The following is a 19,334-nucleotide window of genomic DNA, read 5'->3' as shown; positions in this document are numbered from 1 at the left end:
AAGAAGAAAAAAAGCAACGTGCGGATATGAGACACGGGGGCACAGAATATGACAGGTGGAATTGGAGTTGCCTGGCGCCCGCGACTGCAGCCGAACTTCCTAAGTGGAAGAGAGTTCAAAATATCTTATCTAAAGACCTAAAGGAAAAATATGGCATATATATCCTCATTTAAGATTATCGACAAGCCTCCAACTCTATGGTTGTTGGTGGAAGTTGAATCTGGGCTTGGGAAATGTCCTACGGCCGACATCCAGAAATAACGACGCAATATGAACACTTCTCCCATTGTATCTGCATAAACATCGTACATCCCTGTAATAGAATCCTTCAGCAATGTGGCTTGATGATTATTCGGAGTACCTATCAACACAAACATCCCACTCATCGCGTCTTCTCGGCTGTTACCACGGCACCTCCTTGCCATCGTACTGATTCAATCCCTCATTCTCCTCCCATCCCGGCACATGAATATTTAGAGCCTTTCCGTTCTGAGACGGGGTTGCCTTCTGCACGATATTGAGGACTGCCTCTGCCCCGGTCGCAGGGGGGAGATCGGCTCGTGACCCTCCCATTTCTGTTTGGAGCCACTGTAGGGATCAGCACCTCCCCTGAAGAAAAAGAAGAAATTATGGTAAACGGAGTAAAAGAGACTTACACCGGGACTCACAGCGAGAAAGGTGAATCCCTCGCTTGCGTAATCCTGCGCGTACTGCACCGTCAACATGGTCAATGCTGCTTTGGTGATTTTGTAAGCTGGTGCTGGCGCGAGTTTGTAGACTGGTGCGAGAGTCATTGAGCCGAGGGTTGTCGAACTATCACATTGATTAGACGGCAAGCAGAAGCAAGAGAATAAAGTGTCGACGCACATATTAACAACGAGCTTCCTCTGTCCCTCGCGGAGTAGAGGGAGGAATGCCCGGGTAACATTATGGGTGCCAGTGACGTTTGTATGGAAGGTCTCAGTCAAATCATCCCTACCATATCAGTTAGCTATTGCTCAAGGATCCTAAGAGACGCTAGAAGGACATGCATATTCGCAATTAGACCGTTTGTGTGCGGCATCACACCCGCATTATTGATGAGTACGTCCAGCCCTTTCCCCTGCAGTCTACCCTGCACTACCCTGGCGGCATCCTGCACGCTTTCTGCGTCGTTAACATCGCATCTGACCCACTGGATCCGATCGGACTGTTGGCTGAGTTCGTGTAGGTTTGGGTGTTCTGAGCGGGATGTTGCGAAGATGGTTCCTACAGAGGAACTGGGGAGGCTGGCGAGGTGGCGTACCAGGGCGAGGCCCAGGCCGCGGGAGGTGCCGGTTATGAGGTATGTTGACATTGTTGATGAGGTAGATGATAGATTTTGATGATCGATGGACGTTGTTGGAGTTGTAGATGAAGCAGATGACATCCTGCTTCAAGGACTTATAAATAATCGGCTAGAAGGATGATTAATGTTCGATCAAAGCACGACTTCACGGTGGAACACGGAATTTACGGAGATAGCAGTCAAATGTCCTATTGACTCAGGGCTGTATGAGAGTTGATTATCAAGCATAATTCAGATATCATAATCATTCATGGCTCTCGTCATATAAATCAATCATCGACATCACACTTCAGTCTTGGGACGCTCAGTAGAACAATCCCTGACCTCTCTATCATCCTGCCGAGTCTTCTCCCTAACCGTCATAAACACAATCCACGACGCCCATATCACCAATGCAATCGAACACCCAATCATCGCCCACATCCCCCGCGTAAACCGTGGCGCCAGGTCCGCCGAGTAGAATATGATACTCCACCACGCATTGACCGCATTATTCCCCATGTTCATACTCGCAATGACCACCGACCGCTGCCGCGCATCCTGCGATCGCATCGCATCGTTGCACCATGCGAAGAACGTAGCTTGGCATGCATAGACGGCACCGGCCCAGTAATATGCCCCGAACACGGTCGGGGTTGAGTTGAACCTCGTCAGGATAAGGACGGAGGTCACGACCCCGGTAATGCCAATAAAGTAAGCAACCAAGTAGCGTTTACCGTGCAGGACGTCAGTCAATGTAGCCCAGAAGAGGGTTGAGATGATCCCGACGGCCGGAACGCCTGTTGGGTAGTTGTTCAGCTGCGCGACGGAGTACTTGATCGTAGGATGAGATTTCATGTACAGTGCCAGAAGCGAGTTAGACGAGAAGGACTCCGTCTCGCCGGCGATCATCCAGAGGATGACAAAGGCCCACCAGTACCACGTGGTGAACGTGCGTTTGATGAAAGCCCGATTCAAGGGGGCACGGTCGGCATTGGTCGCAGGCAATCTGGAAATGGCCAAGGCACGCTCCGACTCGGTGAGATATGGAGCGCGAGTGGTGGATGGCGTGTCAGGGAAGAGGAGAAGGCCATAGATGGCAATGGGAAGGGTGATCAGCCCATCAATCTATCACAGTTAGCAGTGGAGCAATTTGGAAGAAGACAAACTGACAATGAATAACCACCGCCATCCCGACAGTCCTCTGGCCCCATCCAACGACGAATGAATACCCGTCTGGATGAAACCACCAAACATCGTCCCAGCCAGACCAGAAGCCGTAAAGATACCGCTACGTTTGCCCAGCTCCGGCTCCGTGTACCAGGATCCAAGGATATAGTGCGTCCCTACAAAGGTGCTGGACTCGGCTAGACCGAGAAAAAAGCGGATGGCCATGATCCCCTGCGGACTGTGCACCGCGGCCGTGGTCATAGTCAGACCGCCCCACAGGAGGATCATGGCGGGGAAAAAGATGCGCGGGCGGAAGTACGTCAGAGCCAGGTTGCTGGGGACTTGGCCGAGGATGTAGCCCACGGTGAAGATGGTGTTGATAACATTGAGCTGGTTGCCATGGAAGCTGAGCTCTTCCTTCATGCCTGATACGTATGCATTACTGAGGTTTGAGCGATCGAGATAGTTGAAGAAATAGGTGACACAGCAGAAAGTGAGGATGAAGAAATCAATCTTGAACCGGAGTTTGCTTTCCGGGTCGTGAAACCCAGGAAGGAGCCGCATCATGCTGGATGGGAGGCATGATGAGGAGGGGAGGATGGTCATCTCCTTCTGAGATGAGATACCCCTCTTGATGCTCGGACTCGACGACGATCAACTTGACCGCATGCTGATGAGAAGAGCCTTTTTGATTCGACAAAAATTGGTCCCCTGCCAAGACATGTCGCGTGACTTCTCCGCATGGATGCCTGAGCATTGAGGTGTCTGCGCGGGTTGCAGCACAACACCAGAAACACTTCGTTCGGTTCTTGGAAATTATTAGAAATTTATCACTTCATACGACTCCGTAATGATTATTGCCAGATACATTTTTCAAGTCTTTTAAATAAGCTCATCCCTTGATGAGACCATGATCGACCCGCCGATCACTACGACATACCACCCCAGGGGCCAAGGTCTTGGCAGAGCTGAGCACTGCCACCTCCCAGAGAAAACTCTGAATAATCCTTGATTCCATCAGAATTGCCTCAATGATTAAACAACAGTATGGCTTGGGGGCTACTCTGCGTACAAAATTCAATGCGACGTCCGATGATCTCCACTCTTTCGCTATATTTGGACGATGGAGCTCTTCTCCGGACTTAGACGGCTCCTGAGCCGGAGGAGTCGCACAGGGAGTCGAGGAGTGTCCGGGGAGAGGGAAAAAGCATTTCGGGGTCGGGCTCAGGAACCAGAGAAGTTACACAGGCGTGATTGCCTGGAAGATTATTCCGATACCGAATCAGCACAGTTCAGCTTCTTCACCACCCGGCTGGATTCGGTGATTCATGCATCCAGCATCAACTCTTTGGCGTTGATCTATGGACCTCTCCACGAGTTACTTGACAGTGGAGAGCATGATGGTATCTGGTGGCTCGACGTCACGGATCCTTCGGATGGAGACATCGAGCTTCTTTCCCGACTGTTTGACATTCATCCGTTGACAACGGAGGATATCAAGATCCGGGAAACCCGGGAAAAGATCGAACTCTTTGGCCCGTATTATTTCCTCTCACTACGGCCGCCCCAGCAGGCGGAAGACACGCCTGGCTCGCGGACGTCAGGATGCAACGTCTATGCTATTGTATTCCGTGAGGGAGTTCTCAGCTTCACCTTTGGCAGCAGTCCTCATACCAGTCACGTCCGGAGTCGGATCAAGGACCATCAAAGCCATCTCTTTTTGACAAGTGACTGGATTTCTTACGCTCTGATGTATGCCACCTTTCCCTGCTTTTGGAAAAATTTGACTGAAAAATGCAGCGACGACATCGTCGACGGCTTCGCTCCACTCATCAACCAAGTTGAAGCCAGCGTGGAGACGATGGAAGACAGTGTCTCCATCACCCGACCGGATGATATCGGACTTGCACTGAAGCAGATCTATAAATCGCGCAGACAAGTGCTCCAGATCCGGCAACTCCTCAACGACAAAACCGACGTCATCCGGTGTTTTGCCCGGCACTGCGACACACTGGGTTCCACGACCGAAGTGGTCTCCTACCTCAGCGATATCCAAGACCACGTCTTGACCATGGTCTCCAACCTGGCGCACTCGGAGCAGAGACTGTCCCGGTCGCAGGATAAGTACCTGAGTCAGCTGTCGTTCGACTCGACCCGGATGCGCAATCAGATAGTGGCTACGCTCAGCCGTCTGACGGTGATTGCGTCCTGTATCGTGCCTATGCAGATCATCACCGGTCTGTTTGGGATGAATGTCATGGTGCCGGGCAAGAACAGCGAGGGGCTAGCGTGGTGGTTTGGGATTTTGGGTGTTATTCTCGCGTTGATTGGTTTGTCTTTGGCGGTTGCGCGGCGCAGTCGATTTCTGTGACTTTCACAGGGTTGTCGTCATCCTACGAGCAGATGCATTAAAAGAGGACTAAAGAGACAAGCCTTCGATATTCTGCCTCTGACCCACTTGGTCGATTGATCAACATGTCAGCACCAGCGGATTTATCGGAATTACCGGTAACCGGCCGTTATCCCCTTGGAATACAACCAACAAGCTTTATAAAGCCTGCTCTTTCCTTGTACCCAAGCGTCCCATTGTCATCACAAGGCAGTATCAGTAAATCACATAGTTTGCTTCGCGGCAGTAAATCAAACGACTAACTGCAACATGGACTTCATTACTACCCAGCACCACGACACCTACCCCTACATCGCCCACTCCACCCACCACAACCACAAAGTCCTCATCACCGGCGCCTCCCGCGGCATCGGCCTCGCAACCGCGCACTCCTTTGCGCGAGCTGGCGCCCCATCCATCGCCATCGCCTCCCGAGGCCCCCTCGACACCGTCGAGACCGCCCTCCTATCCACCGCCAAAGCAGCGGGCCACCCGCCACCAACAATCCTCAAACTGACCCTCGACGTCGCGGATGAGACCAGCGTGGCGGCCGCTGCAGCGGAAGTCGCCGCTGAGTTCGGCCACCTCGATATCCTGATTAACAATGCCGGGACGTCGGAGACGTGGGTTCACATCGCGGAAAGCGACCCGGAGGACTGGTGGGGGTCGTGGGAGGTGAATGTGAAGGGGGTGTACCTGACCACGCGGGCGTTCATGCCGCTGCTGCGGAGGGGGACGCAGAAGACGATCGTGAATGTGAGTTCTATCGGGGCGCTGCATGTTCGGCCGGGGGCTTCGGCGTATCAGACGGGGAAGTTTGCTGTGCTGCGGTTGACGGAGTTCGTGATGGCCGAGTATGCGGGTGAGGGGATGTTGGCGTATGCGATTCACCCTGGTGGTGTGCCGACGGAGCTGGCGCTGGGGATTAAGGCGTTGCATGGGCTTCTGCCGGATACGGCGGAGCTTGCTGGGGATGCGATGAGTTGGTTGACGCAGGAGAGGAGGGAGTGGTTGGGTGGGAGGTATATGAGTGTTACGTGGGATATGGAGGAGTTGGTGCAGAGGAGGGAGGAGATTGTCCGGGAGGATAAATTGAAGATGCGGTTGGTTGTGTAGCTGTCTTAGCATACATTGAAGAAGCGTCGAGTCACAGTGATAGTCGAGTCCAACACTTCCGGCCGATTATGCACGCACCTCCAATCCAATCGACCTCTGCTGCTCCCTGATCGAATCCATCAACACGTTTATATCCTTCTCGGTATCCTCCCACTCCTTCTCAACAACCATCTTCGCGCGCTCGCTGCGTGGCACAAACACTGCCCCAAAAGGATCCGGCACAGACACGAACCCTGAGTTGAACGCCATATCATCAATAGCCTTCGGCCTCCCATCCACATCCATTGCATTTCGAATCTCAAACCCCCACAGAATCCGCGCCATAAGGATGAACAACGAGTTCCGGGCAATGTGTCGCCCAGTGCAGACACGTCTCCCGTACCCAAAGAAGTTGGTAAAGCGCCCTTCAGGCTCCGAATCCAGCCAGCGCTCGGGATGAAACTCCGTCGGGTTCTCAAAGTGCTCCTCATGCATACTCATGGACCAATGTAGCGGGACGATGGTCGCTCCTTTGGGGATCCGGTAGCCTAAATAAGTGTCTTCTTTTGCGGAAGCGTGAGGTACACCGCCAGGAACGATGCTTCGCCAGCGCAGGGTTTCTTCTATCAGAGCTTGGATGTAGGGCAGGTTTTCCTTGTCTGACAGCGTAGGTAGTCGATCCGGTCCAACAACATCATCGAGCTCTTTCTGCGCTTTGGCAATAAAGGAAGGATAGGCCAGTGCAGCTAGAACGAAAACACGCATGACGGTCGCGGTAGTCTCGTACCCTGCATCCGTGAGAATACCCACATCATACGCGAACTCGAGCTTATTCATTTCTTGCGCCTGCTTGGACCTGGCAAGCTCCTTGGTCCAGTTCCAGGACTTGCTTTTGAGCCCGATATCCATGTTTTTGAGGTGCAGCGCGGCCTCAAGCTGGAACAGTTCCTCTGCGGTGCGTTTCCACGGCGCGAGACACGCAGGCAAGCGATTCAACAAAGGAATGGCATCGACAATCCATGTCCCCACGCGCGCGGCATAAGTAAAATTATGCACGATGTGCCGAAGATCCTGAATGTCCTGCTCGTCGCCGGTTGGCAGCCGGATCCCGTATGCGAGACTATACACCACGCTGGTAGAGAACCGCTCGAAATGCTTACAGAAGTCATTCGAGGAAAGCAGATCATGCAGAAGCTGTTTACTTTCCAGATCCTGCAGGGGGAAATATGTCGGCGACGCACGCGGACTCAACACTGGGGCTTCCATGCGCTGATGCAGCCGGTACCGCTCATCATACTGCCGCAGCAGCAAATGCATGCCCTTTGTCACGTTCTCGCTTGCCATGACCATCCGCGGTCGGTCGCTGTAGACGCTGCCCCGTTTGTCGAGCAGTTCACGGGCTATTTTTGCGTCTGCGATGAGGATCATGGTTTGCCGGCCAAATTGGGCGCTCATGAGCGGTCCGTACTTCTTGCTCCATTGGTCATACACTCGCCAGGGGTGATCTTGAGGGGCTTGATGAATGTTGCCAATCAGTGGGAGGCCGCGTGGACCTGGAGGGAGTTTTCGGCCGCGATGATATTCGAACAGGAGACGAAGGATTAGAAGAACTGCGATCCCTGATAGTACATTCAAAGACATGTTTAACTCGATACTCTGCTGATGAAGGGGGTGGTCAGAATCAATCTCAAAGTTCTCACACGTCCAACAGGTCGGTCTCGAGGGACCTTGGAGACAGGAGCCGTCTTTTATGTCTTCACCCGGAGAGAATATGGTCACAACCTACCTAGTGGATAATTGACCCCGCTCTATTGTCCTCAGTTCAGTCAATCGCCTCACAATTGCACTAGTCTATAGGATACGCAGACCTACACACCATGCCCAACAGTAGCCAATCTCTTCCCCAGCCCGTGTCGCATATAGGTGGAGAATGACTTTAACCGAATGCAATGCTATTTCGCAGCTGCAGCACGGGAGGGGTCAACGTTGACACTATATATAATCCCTGCCAAACAGTTAGCCTCCTGCTGTATCACGCCTATCCTCCCCGTGTGATTGGATATAAATGTGCGATATGGCTGTGGGTGATTGCACTGTGCTGCAGCGACTGTTGCTGTAAGAGACCTTCTGCATTGGCATGCCTGTCTAGCTTGAGTTGTGTCAAAATCGTCGTGGCCAGGTCGACGGTCGGCATATCTGCTAAGTCTCAATGGTGATGAGGTCGTCGCTGAAGGCAACTTAACCCGTGCTGCTATGATGATCAGGCGTCCAGCCCTTGCATTCGTACGACTATTGTCATAACAGAGGAATCATGGTTAGAACGACCACTTTGACTCGGATCCTAAGATTGAAGACATCGTACTTACTTTGGGAGGACGGTTTCACTTTTCCAGTACAGAATTCTCCGTCAGCACTCTTCAAAGAGGGGGTTAATGTAAGTCATGAAATCTGGAGTAGGGAATGCTGGCACCTCTATAGTACCCTCCATGATAAAATAGCATGTGAGCAATGATTCATTTGGTTGCCTGGAGATAATTCAGCCCGATTGGAATACTAAGATGTTGTTTCTCTGGTGTCAAGCTGGCCTTTAGGCTCAAGCTATCTGCTCTCTGGTAGTAGTATTGGTGGGATATCTGTGCCGACCACACAGGGCCTAAAGATGGCCACGAGACTTCCTGAACATGGAGTGAGTTGTAGTTCTGCATGTGTCTTTTTCTCGAGTAACTTCATTTGTGATCGATGTCAGAGCGGAAGCACCTGGTTGAAAGGTCAACCTAAACGTAAACAGTTTGCGGTTGATGTCTGTAGGATGAGGAGAAGAAGTGGATTTGAAAGCCCTGATGTCAACAGATAATAAGCTTACTAGTTTGGCTAATGCTTAAGCTACAGTTCAATGGGGACATGCTCTTTGCATAAAAGCTGGTGCATATACATCCATTTAATTTGCTCTCTTTTTATCATGCTGGTTCACTTTGCCTGAAATGCTTCGAAAAGGCATATTGGCAAAAACTGTCTTGACCTTCAAGAAAGTTAGCGAGCTCCATCAATAGGATCCATGATGAACATACGACACCACATATGTCGATCATTGGCCATTTAGGTGCAGCTAAGATGAGCTTCGATGCCGATGAATTCAATGGAATTTCGAAAGGCATGGGATTAAGTGTTGAAAGCTCCCTTACAGTCGATTCAATGTCTTCTTATCATTTCTCCCTATTCTTTTCCTAGAATACCCTCGCAGGATGGGTCCCGATTGCATTTCTATAATCATCTATGTATTCATAGTTCTGTATTCCTAACAATCCGTCAAATGTAATCAACTGTCTCTCACTGATGACCTCTTGGCTTCAGCTCAATGAAGCCTTTTGTAGAAGCCCTGCATTCCCCTTGAAATCCGAGGCTGATGGCCAATGCGGATGCTCGAATATAAACGGGTAATCAAACCACTTACCAAATCGACTTCGAATGGTAGAAGCATGATGATCTGTCGCTTGGAGGCAAGGAGACACAGGTCCTCATCTCTGAGCGCTTTCCAGATTCTTCGGTCCGAATGACCTCCAATGGTAGACTAATCCCAATTGGCCTCTCAAACTGAATGTCAGAATGACCCTTCACTATCTATATCGGCTGTGCTCATAGATCTTTCGAAATGGAGGTAGAGGAGACTTCCTATATTCACTATGTTCTATAGGAGAGTACTACAGGCATTCACACCAGTCCTTAGGTATCTAAAATAAGGCTCGACACATAGCAGCAGGAGACCTCCATCTCTATTTTATTTGTATGCACTATAAGCATTCACATTTTTCTACCAAAGGTTGTGGTGAATATCTCTATGAGGTTGTATAGGAGGGGAAATTGCATCACTGCGCCACAGAAAAAACTTCTACCTCTCAACATCTTCTATGACAGCTTCATTACACATCGAACGAAGCTTGGATCATCTCAATAGCATCTATTGTACCTCTCAAAGCTTTTTTTACTATCATTACTTGAATCCTATCAGCTATGGATCGCTTAAACAGCCCATATGCTCCTTTCAATAATCCCCACAGGGTCGAGCTCATCTCAGAGATTTCCATGACACTGGCTAAATTGGGAAAGATTGCCAGTACAAAGGACCTTAGCACTGTCTATGTGTATTGGGAGAATCCGCCAAGGCCAACAAAGGTTCAGAATTGTCACAGTTGGTGTTGGTAATAGATACTAACACTTTCTGTCATAGATACTCCACAGCACATGTCCAACCCTTTCCTCATGACGGAACACGCGAGCAATACGAGGTCTGGCGTGAGGCATTCAATATTGCCAGAGAGAGACCGTCACGTCTAACCCGAATCTACCAAAGCGTTTTCAACAAACAAACTGATGAAGCCATCGAGATGGAGCGCATCAAGGGCAAGGGGAAGCAAAAGCAGCCAGATCCCTCCGCTGAGTCGAGCAAAGACGCAGCAGTATCTTTCTTCCACTGGTGCTTATGGCTCACGGACATGGTCCCCAGAACTGTGTGCTAATCTTGATCCGCAGTATGCCTTGAGTCAACTGCCTTCGGGCACGCGTCCACGACCCCCGGCACCAGTGCCATTCTCATTTCTCCCGGAATGGCCGGGAGTCAAAGACCTGTATCCACTGCTTCCGGAATAACAGAAGTGCACCAAGGCGAGTGCCTCCTCTTTGCGGATTTCGACACAGTATGCCTGTTGCTGCAGATTGCTAATTATCTAAGCAGATTCTGGCCAGCAAGCACCACCAGGTGTGTGGCCCTGTTCACCCCCTGTCCGCTCCGCGTCAAGGAGCTTCAAGAGTGTGAAGAATGCTCGGGAGGCCGCGGCCGCACCTATGGTTGAAGTCGATGTTACACCTCCCGCTGTCGTTGCTACTGCCACTCCTCCTGCGGCCAGCACTCCGCCTGCAGCCCTAGTAACGCCTCCCATGCCGGCAACTCCTGCTGGCACTGTGGCTCCATCGTCTTCGTCTATGCCTGGTTCTTCCGCGCTTCGGCGCTTCTTTTCTCGTTTCTTTTAGGCACGTAGGCCTGTTGGGTGGGAGGGTGCGTTCTTGCACCCGCCTGTGTTGCTTCCTGTACTGTAGTACAGAGAAACTGGACTCCTTAGTGGCTAAGTATGTCCCACATGATCCTTACATTTTTGATGCCTCACAGTGGTTTACTGAGAAAGGCAGAACAGCTGCAGAATGTCAGCCATCATCCGGTCCTCATTGTCATATGTAGCTGACACTGTTTTCTGTGCAGGGATAAACAATGACAAAAATCCATCATGCATCATGCATCATGTCCCCGCTTTCTCAAGTACAACTTAAGTCTGTCGTCCCAGGCCTGGCGCAAAGATTGGACGACTTGAGTATTGACTACGCCATTATTAGGGGGTGCTATGCTGGAAATGTGGTGCGTTCAGAAGGGTCTTTGGGACAGCGTGAGAAACCCCTCAATATCTCCTAATAATCATAGGTTTTATATACTAATTTCCTCGGTAAAACCGAGATTAGGCCAATCGTCGCGGCCTCGAACTGCCGAAGACCCTCGGCAAGAGCCGAGGGTCGTTGTTTGTGTTCTTTGAGGTTCTCTTTGGTGAATTCTCGATTGACAAAGTACATATGACCAACCAACCCCTGCATACCTATGAGTTGAGCCCTAATATCTCGGTTTTTCAGATGTTGAATGTCGATAATGCCGGGTCGACGGCGCTCACAAGAGTGCGAAGAAGGAGGCGAAGACCGGGGGGCTGCTGTCTGTCTACTGGTGAATCCACTATGAAAGCCCTCATGGATCATCTCGACAACGCAGCAGGGAAAGGATGCACCAAGATTGTGACATCCGCTTTGCCAGAATGACACATGATATAAACCTTGTTATTCAGGTGGACGAACGCAGAATAACCTCTGGCAATGTCTGACCCCGAAGACAACTTTCCCAAGGGCGTTGGCTATGCTGTTTGGGCTTCTCTGTGGCTCGCTGATTTGGAGATGATAAGACACCTGGTTCGTGAAGCGAAGGTGGATACGAAAGAACAAATGCAGCCAATACCCTCTACGACGCGAAGAAGATGCTAAATCAGATCAAATTCTGTAAGTTAACATTGAATATGTCAGATACGTTTCATAATCAGCTGGCTGACTCCTGGGTTGTTTCTAAGGGGCCGCTCGTTGGAAGCCTAAAATCGTTTAACAATGCAACTTATTAATACTTATCCTTCCGAATTCACAGCAGTTACCCAGTTCGGCCGCACAATACCAGCATATGAAAATTTTTCTTCCTCTTCTCTTCTCTCTCTTCTCTTCTCCCTTCCTTTCTCTTCCCAGATCTACAGCCTGCCCACCCGATGTTGGCCCAAGCACCCGCCTCATCGCAGTTTGTGGCATCACCGATGACAAAGACCAAGCTAGTCCAATGGAGGATGGTTGGTTCTTCTCGGACTTTTATCTGTTTCATTACCTCTTTTCTTATCTCCATGGGCCAACGACATCTCAGATCTGGATGACTAGTGAAAAGCCTGAAGACCTTGTGCGGAAGTACAGAGAATACGCGCATGGAGATCCAAAAAAAGAGCGAAGAGTTGTCCTAGACGAGAACATGCTGCCAGGATCAAACAAAGTAGGAGCTTAAACTCAAGAATATAGTATCACTGAAGAAGCAAGCTTATTCAATATGAGTACGGCAGTCCAAGGTCTCAATGCATCCATGCATGCACCAAAAGGAGCATCTGGCTCTGGTGGGAGACACCCCAATCACAGCAATGGCCCCCCAGCAGCCGAACCCCCCCAAGAGCACCGCCCCCAGCCTTCAACCAAGATGTCGCGGCCGTCATGCCCTGTGCGAACCAGTACATATCGGTAACCTCCTTTCATCAGGGACCGAAATCGAACGGGTGCCGGTTGCTGGCAAGAGGGATGCGCCTTAGAGAACGAAAGGTCAAATGGTTGAGGGTGGCACTGGAGCGGAGTGTCTCGAATCGCCCTACAGCTATGAAGGAGCTAGTCGATTTCTTGGACGAAGACACAGGCAAGGATGTTCCAGAATCGTCACGTTCCAGTCATCATTCATTGCAATGATCTACGACTCTATGACCAGCTGAGATAAGGACCTAAAGCACTTGGCTAAATGCAGATTCACATTTATGGGAAATGAGCTAGCCTTGCAGATTGCCAAGTTTGGCAAGTTTGGCAATTCTGGCAATAATGGCCCATAAGAGGTTTAAAGATATCGTCGTTGAAGAGGGCGAAATATTTGACGCCATGATACACTACCGCGCATTGAAGGCTCCATGATGAAAACATTGGAACATGGCATGAACCCAATTGGTACTGGTGAGGTTGGAATCATTTGGTCAAAAGTATGTTATGAAATCTCCCAATGAGAGAATCTTCTAATTTTACCTAGGATGAATACGACCGGGCCCGAGCAGTTCTGAAAGAGCTTGCCATTATCTTTCCTCTACCTAATATCATGGAACCTGACGAAACCATGCATGAAAGAGCACAGTTGCTCACCCAGCTGCAGGTAGTAATGTCTAACCCTAAAGACAACTTTCCTAAGGGTGTTAACTCTGCTGTTTAGGCTTCTCTGTGGCTCACTGATTTAGAAATGATAAGACACCTAGTTCATCAAGCAGAGGAAGGTGGATATAGAAGAATATTTACAGCTAATACCCTCTGCAATGCAAAGAAGATGCTGAATCAGATCAAATTCTGTAAGTCAATATTGAATATATCAGATACATTTCATAATTAGCTGGCTGACTCCTGGGTTGTTTCTAAGGAGCCACTCATCAGAAGCCTAAAATCGAAGATCTTCCTTTGAGACGACGGCGACCACTCCTGATCCAGCCGGTGCCAAGAGCGCCAAAAAGTCCAAGAGAACAAGCCTACATGAAGAAGCCTCGGCCCCCAGTAAACCTGAGCCCACAGGACCCAAGGACCCAGTAAGCAAGAAAGGAGTAACCCCGCTCAAGGACCCCAAGGACTATCCCGGGACCACCGCAAAGGACAGCCATACTGCACGCGCCCCTGAATTGTCTAAGGTGGCTTGCCTTGCGGCTGTTGTTGACGCGAACCCTTGCCTTCACATCAGTATCAAGATCTGAGCCTCCCAGTTTAACTCCATGACGCGGGCGCCCAAAGCTGTCAGTCTAACGACTAGGGGAATCTAGCAACCCACAGAAAAGACCAGGGGACCCCCTGGGCACGCCCTAAGGGAAGAAGAAGGCTAGAAGGAGTTAAAAGGTCGCGATGCAGTAAGCTATGCCTTCCCACCAGAATCTATTGCAACTGCCTTAGCACTAACTATATAGTATTAGTGTAAGGCGACAAAGCCTGCATTCTTACACAATGCATCATGGACATCTGCGACTCATGCCAAAGCTGTCAGGTTTCTGATTGCGTCTGTCAGCTTGCGATATTGGCATATGGAGTATATTTGGAAGATGTTGGAATAAGATACCACTATGATTATGGATATGAAGCCCAGACTGACGAGTACATCGTCCGAACGCCTTTTTAGCCTAGTGCTATTATATTTTCTATACCAAACAAGGCCAAGAAGAAGGAGGAGAAGGCGAAGAAGAAGGGAGAAGGACAAGCCGACGAGCTCAAATTGAGTATATAGAGTATATCTTTCTTATGTATCTAATTGTATCAACCGATGATGAAGATGGTTGACATCAGATAAAACTATGACCAGCTTTCCTTATGTAATAGCTGGCCTTTCAAAGTACCTTTATATCACCTTTGCTCAGCTCCATGCATTCTATTCCAAAAACACGAGTAGTTAGAGTATTAAGTCGACCATTTCCTAGACATAATGATTGTAGCGCTGATGGCACTATAGCCCTGCTTTCTTAAGGACGTGATGACATTTATGCTATTGAAATAAAGTACCGAAGTAAATGCTAGATTGTGCTGCTATTGAGTAGAAGCAAATGCTGGCAGAAAATCGCGAAATCATACATGCATCTTCCTCAACACAGCAACATTCTAGTAAATGCTGTACTTATCCTGGATTGTCTTATTGTTGCCTGCCAAGAATGACATCTTCTGTGCCACACTTCTATACTTGGATGTGCCTGGATGCGGATCACTGCCTCTTTTGGCGAACCACTGACATCATCGTCAAGTCATTGCTGTCTTACAAGGCTACAGCCCTATTTCATATGTAGAGAGTACCTTAATAATTGGCTGGATGATGATTATCAGACGGAGAAGATCAGCAGCTCCAAATTAGGCTGCAATTAACTTTCTAATCATACTAGAAATAGTCACAAGCTTCTATACCCAGACGGGAGCTCTGAGATCACGACTATCATATCCATCGAATCACATATCGCATTGGGACCATGGTCTTGCTCTTTCGCGGTGACAGTCACATGTATGAAGATCGAGGGAGCTGATCGACTAGTTAACTAAAGAATGAGCTAATTATATCATCAATGGAGCTGGGCTAGCAACGCAACCCAATTGATCTTCATCCTGGTCAGTCAACAGCTTCGAGTAGAATGAGATCCATGCTCCTACTTACATCAAATAGGCTCAAAATAGAGTAATTAGTGTCGATCTCTGACAGGTGATCCACTGACGATGATGTGCATTCTGTGAATCTGTTGTCGTTGACTCTCCGCACGATGACCGCCAGATGACGGCATCGCTCATCGCCACACTCCAGGGATACCACAACTCTCCCCGGCTTGACGTCAACCCCCAAAGTTGATTGTGAGGCATGCTCTATATAAGGATTCATGGGTCGTCTTGAATCTTTTTGAACCATACAATTCATAACAAACCTACACGAATCAATTCGAATACAAAACTTCAAGACTTCTGCAAAATGTCGAATATGATGCACAAGGTGAAGGAGGCCTTGACTGGCCACCATGGTGACTCCCACACCACGAACCATGGCCCCCATGATTCCAAGATCGCCAACAAGCTCGATCCTCGGGTCGATAGCGACCGTGGTATGTTCACCGCTATGGAATTGTCACAAGACACAGACTAACCTCTACCACTTTAGACAACCGCGCTCGCCACGAGGCCATGGGAGGTACTGCTGGTCCTCACTCCTCTGACACTGCCAACAAGCTCGATCCCCGTGTAGACAGTGATAGAGGTATGCTTTCCCTGACCTCCGAGTCGGCTGAGACTGACTTTGCAGACAACCGTGGAACCACTACTGGCACCTATGGTAGCGGCAATACCTATGGCACCAGCAACACTTACGGCAACACAAGCACGAATGCTGGTCCTCACGACTCCAACATTGCCAACAAGCTTGATCCCCGAGTTGACAGTGACAGAGGTGAGCACTCTCATCTTGATTCTACGATCTCGGCCTAACACGTTGTAGACAACCGCGCACGCCACGAAGCTATGGGAGGCACTACCGGCCCTCACAAGTCCGACTTTGCCAACAAGCTAGACCCTCGTGTCGACAGTGACAGAGACAACCGTGGTACCACCACCAGCGGCTACGGCACAGGCACTACCACCGGCAACACCTACGGCAGCACCAGCTCCAACGTCGGCCCTCACGACTCGAACATTGCCAACAAGCTCGACCCACGGGTTGACTCTGACGTGGATAACCGCGCCAGGCACTCCGCCATGGGCGGCACCGCTGGTCCCTACCGCTCCGACATGGCGAACAAGCTCGATCCCCGCATCGACAGTGACAGAGATAACCGTGGTATGGGCACTGGCACCTACGGCACCGGAACCGGAGCGACAGGCGGCACTTACGGCACCACTTCCTCCAACGTCGGACCTCACGACTCCAACATCGGCAACAAGCTCGACCCTCGTGTGGATAGTGACATGGACAACCGTGCTCATCACCAGGCTATGGCTGGAAGCAGTTACACTGGTACTGGTGTCGGTACTGGCGCCGGAACTACAGCTGGTCCACACAGTTCCAACGTTGCGAACAAGCTCGACCCTCGTGTCGATTCGGACTTGGACAACAGTGCCACTATGGGGACCCAGCGTGGTTTCTAAATCATGACATGTATTGCGTGAGATTGTTACTTGATAATGCTTAATCCTTGCGGTGGAATGACTTTGATACCATGAAATTGCACGATTGATGATTTTTATGACTTCAGCTTTGCATTATTGACTCGATAGTCTGCTACAATACTACTTTCTATTCATCTTCATAAGACATCATTTGGTAGAAAAGACTTTGATGAGCGTTTTAATCTTACTGGGTAGATGCTTCGCATTCGCAACATAGGTAAGTATAATTGCTGCCGATTAGAAAAAGGGGAAACGACTTGCATTATACTGCCCATGTTTTGTGGATCACGAAACTTCCGGCAAAAATGAGCTAGATTGCTGTACCTCAATGAGGAGTGTTCAGTCACATGTCTTGCTGCGAGATGAGTACAAATCCATTCCATCAAATATCTGTGCCCACCTGCCAGTCAAGCATCTGCCATAGCATTCATTCTCATCTATGCTGCCACTTGCGAGCTATATCATGGCTATTGTCTTCCAGATGATATCCACATTGGAAAGGATACAAGGCTTGAAGATATTCATAGATTCCGTTACTTATTGTTTGAGGAAATACGCTACTGATCGAATCAACCTGAGATACCTCTGCTTGAAGGAGTGAGTTGACCCCGAAGCTGATTATGCTTCGACGTGTCTTAAGTTCTAGCTGACCTTCATTGTCACGATACAGCATGACATTAAGCCTTTTCAATCGAGCGGAGTCCGGCATCTTGGGGATGAACATGAAGATAGGAAAATTTTAAGTGGTGTGCGTGACAAATGGTGCCATCTACAGTTGCAGATTTGGTACATAACTGACCGACGCTGAGGGAGCAGAGGGTTTAGGAGCATCCCGAACTCGTGAAAGGAGCCATTACACTGAAAGACATTATCCACAGAGGTGAATCCTATGCCCTCGTATTATGCATACCATTGCAGTGCTAATCCTCAGTACTGAGTAGCAACAACACAGAGATATTCCATGGCTATCGACACTACCTCCTCCCCAACCCAACCCTCATAAACCCCCTCAACTATACGCCGCGATGGCCTTATCAAACGCATCCGCAATCTGCTTATTGATCATCGGCGCAAGCGCAGCATACAGCGGCGCCAGCTTCGCCGCAACCGCATCCCCCAGCTGCGCCGACAAATCCTTCTCCTGCTGCAGATTCGCCTTGACCAGGAACGCCAACGATCCGATCCCCAGCAACCCCGTATCAAACTTTGGTTTCTTCGCGACGATATTGTTCAGCGTCGAGAAGATCTGCGGCTCGAGGTTGATGAATGCTGATGCGACGGTGAGGGATTCGGCGTTTGTGAAGTTGGACGCGGCCTGTGTGGTTGAGATCGCGTCCTTGAGGTCGTTGGCTAAGTTGATCGACTCGCATTCGATCTTCAGCGCTGTGATGGTACCTAGGATGCCGCCGTCGTAGGAGGTGACGGTGTTGTTGAGGACGACCATCTGGCTGGCGATGGTGTTGACTGCGTCGACGACGGCTGTGGCATCGCGTTTGGTGATTGTCGCAGTAGGAATGGCGCTGGCCAAGGCCGTGGCCGCGAGGAGGGAGAAGAGGAAACGCATTTGCATTAGTCAGATAGATAAGTCGATGATCTACTGCGTGTGTATGTTGAAGTCAAGTCCATCAGGGGAATTTATACCCCTTCCCACCTTGTTGATTCCCCGGTCTTCATGATCCTGCAAGATGGCTCAGTGCCCAACTGCATAGGATCCATCAATTCTTCCCCCAATACCATAACAGGATAACCTGGGTATATTGTACCCCGCAAAAAGGAAGCGAGATGCGAAATTGCAGACAGGGGTTCGAACGAATCATGCTACCTCGTGGCTGACGATTCGATGTAACCCCACATGTGAACGGGCGATCCTCCCGAGGCTGGCTGTGAAACATTAGGCCTAGAAGAGGAAGCTGTGCGATCTCATCAACCGTTGGTTTGTTAAGATTTGTCCGTAGCCTTGGTAGGTGATTCTCTTGACCTCGGATGGGTCTATTACTCTATAGCGAGAATGTGCAAACCTCGTTTCTAAACAAACACTTGATTGAACTATGAATAGGGATCCACAAATCAATTGAATTGAATGTCTCCGGACTTCCTCCAGTAATAAGGCTGAATATTGACCTTCCCTCTCGATGAAGGTAGGACAAGCGAATATCGTCGGAAGACCTACTCTACTGATGGTCAGATCCGGAATGATGAACTGAAGTCGTAGTTGAAAACCCTCTAACCGTGATATCGACTCGCCGCTCCGTGTGAACCGTGCAGTTATCCAAATAACGGTTTCACTTAGATCAAGATTCCGGAATGAATGGCGGTCTCAAGGGTGGAGTGTTCTTGATTAGGCCTATGTAA

At 49.7% G+C, this 19,334-nt stretch overlaps 8 protein-coding genes across 8 annotated transcripts; 4 read left to right on the top strand and 4 right to left on the bottom strand.

Annotated features, from left to right (window-relative positions):
• Window positions 1-402: 402 nt before the first annotated feature.
• CDV56_105552 (uncharacterized protein) lies at window positions 403-1,336 on the bottom strand (the record flags this gene model as incomplete). Its single annotated transcript, XM_026759171.1, has 4 exons — window positions 403-588; window positions 657-813; window positions 868-975; window positions 1,191-1,336. The coding sequence occupies 4 exons, from the start codon at window positions 1,334-1,336 to the stop codon at window positions 403-405; spliced, it is 597 nt and encodes a 198-aa protein (XP_026616160.1).
• Window positions 1,337-1,609: 273 nt separating this feature from the next.
• CDV56_105419 (putative MFS pantothenate transporter) lies at window positions 1,610-3,082 on the bottom strand (the record flags this gene model as incomplete). Its single annotated transcript, XM_026759038.1, has 2 exons — window positions 1,610-2,434; window positions 2,480-3,082. The coding sequence occupies 2 exons, from the start codon at window positions 3,080-3,082 to the stop codon at window positions 1,610-1,612; spliced, it is 1,428 nt and encodes a 475-aa protein (XP_026616159.1).
• Window positions 3,083-3,599: 517 nt separating this feature from the next.
• On the top strand, window positions 3,600-4,847 carry CDV56_105275 (magnesium transporter CorA family protein; the record flags this gene model as incomplete). Its single annotated transcript, XM_026758894.1, has 1 exon — window positions 3,600-4,847. One exon carries the CDS (start codon window positions 3,600-3,602, stop codon window positions 4,845-4,847), a length of 1,248 nt encoding a protein of 415 aa, XP_026616158.1.
• A 288-nt stretch (window positions 4,848-5,135) lies between these two features.
• Window positions 5,136-5,981, top strand: CDV56_105183 (SDR family oxidoreductase; the record flags this gene model as incomplete). The annotated part of the gene is made up of 1 exon (XM_026758802.1): window positions 5,136-5,981. One exon carries the CDS (start codon window positions 5,136-5,138, stop codon window positions 5,979-5,981), a length of 846 nt encoding a protein of 281 aa, XP_026616157.1.
• A 66-nt stretch (window positions 5,982-6,047) lies between these two features.
• CDV56_105059 (cytochrome P450) lies at window positions 6,048-7,601 on the bottom strand (the record flags this gene model as incomplete). Its single annotated transcript, XM_026758678.1, has 1 exon — window positions 6,048-7,601. The coding sequence occupies one exon, from the start codon at window positions 7,599-7,601 to the stop codon at window positions 6,048-6,050; it is 1,554 nt and encodes a 517-aa protein (XP_026616156.1).
• A 2,960-nt stretch (window positions 7,602-10,561) lies between these two features.
• CDV56_104778 (uncharacterized protein) lies at window positions 10,562-10,985 on the top strand (the record flags this gene model as incomplete). Its single annotated transcript, XM_026758397.1, has 2 exons — window positions 10,562-10,651; window positions 10,701-10,985. The coding sequence occupies 2 exons, from the start codon at window positions 10,562-10,564 to the stop codon at window positions 10,983-10,985; spliced, it is 375 nt and encodes a 124-aa protein (XP_026616155.1).
• A 4,810-nt stretch (window positions 10,986-15,795) lies between these two features.
• On the top strand, window positions 15,796-16,961 carry dprA (putative cell surface protein; the record flags this gene model as incomplete). Its single annotated transcript, XM_026757858.1, has 4 exons — window positions 15,796-15,925; window positions 15,982-16,077; window positions 16,123-16,266; window positions 16,315-16,961. The coding sequence occupies 4 exons, from the start codon at window positions 15,796-15,798 to the stop codon at window positions 16,959-16,961; spliced, it is 1,017 nt and encodes a 338-aa protein (XP_026616154.1).
• Window positions 16,962-17,991: 1,030 nt separating this feature from the next.
• Window positions 17,992-18,546, bottom strand: CDV56_104084 (cell wall mannoprotein 1 family protein; the record flags this gene model as incomplete). The annotated part of the gene is made up of 1 exon (XM_026757703.1): window positions 17,992-18,546. One exon carries the CDS (start codon window positions 18,544-18,546, stop codon window positions 17,992-17,994), a length of 555 nt encoding a protein of 184 aa, XP_026616153.1.
• Window positions 18,547-19,334: the final 788 nt, after the last annotated feature.

This window comes from Aspergillus thermomutatus, assembly GCF_002237265.1.
Source record: "Aspergillus thermomutatus strain HMR AF 39 chromosome Unknown NODE_48, whole genome shotgun sequence".
Lineage (NCBI taxonomy): Eukaryota > Fungi > Ascomycota > Eurotiomycetes > Eurotiales > Aspergillaceae > Aspergillus > Aspergillus thermomutatus.
The sequence above is the reverse complement of the archived record's forward strand: the minus strand, read 5'-3'. Positions and strand labels throughout refer to the sequence as shown.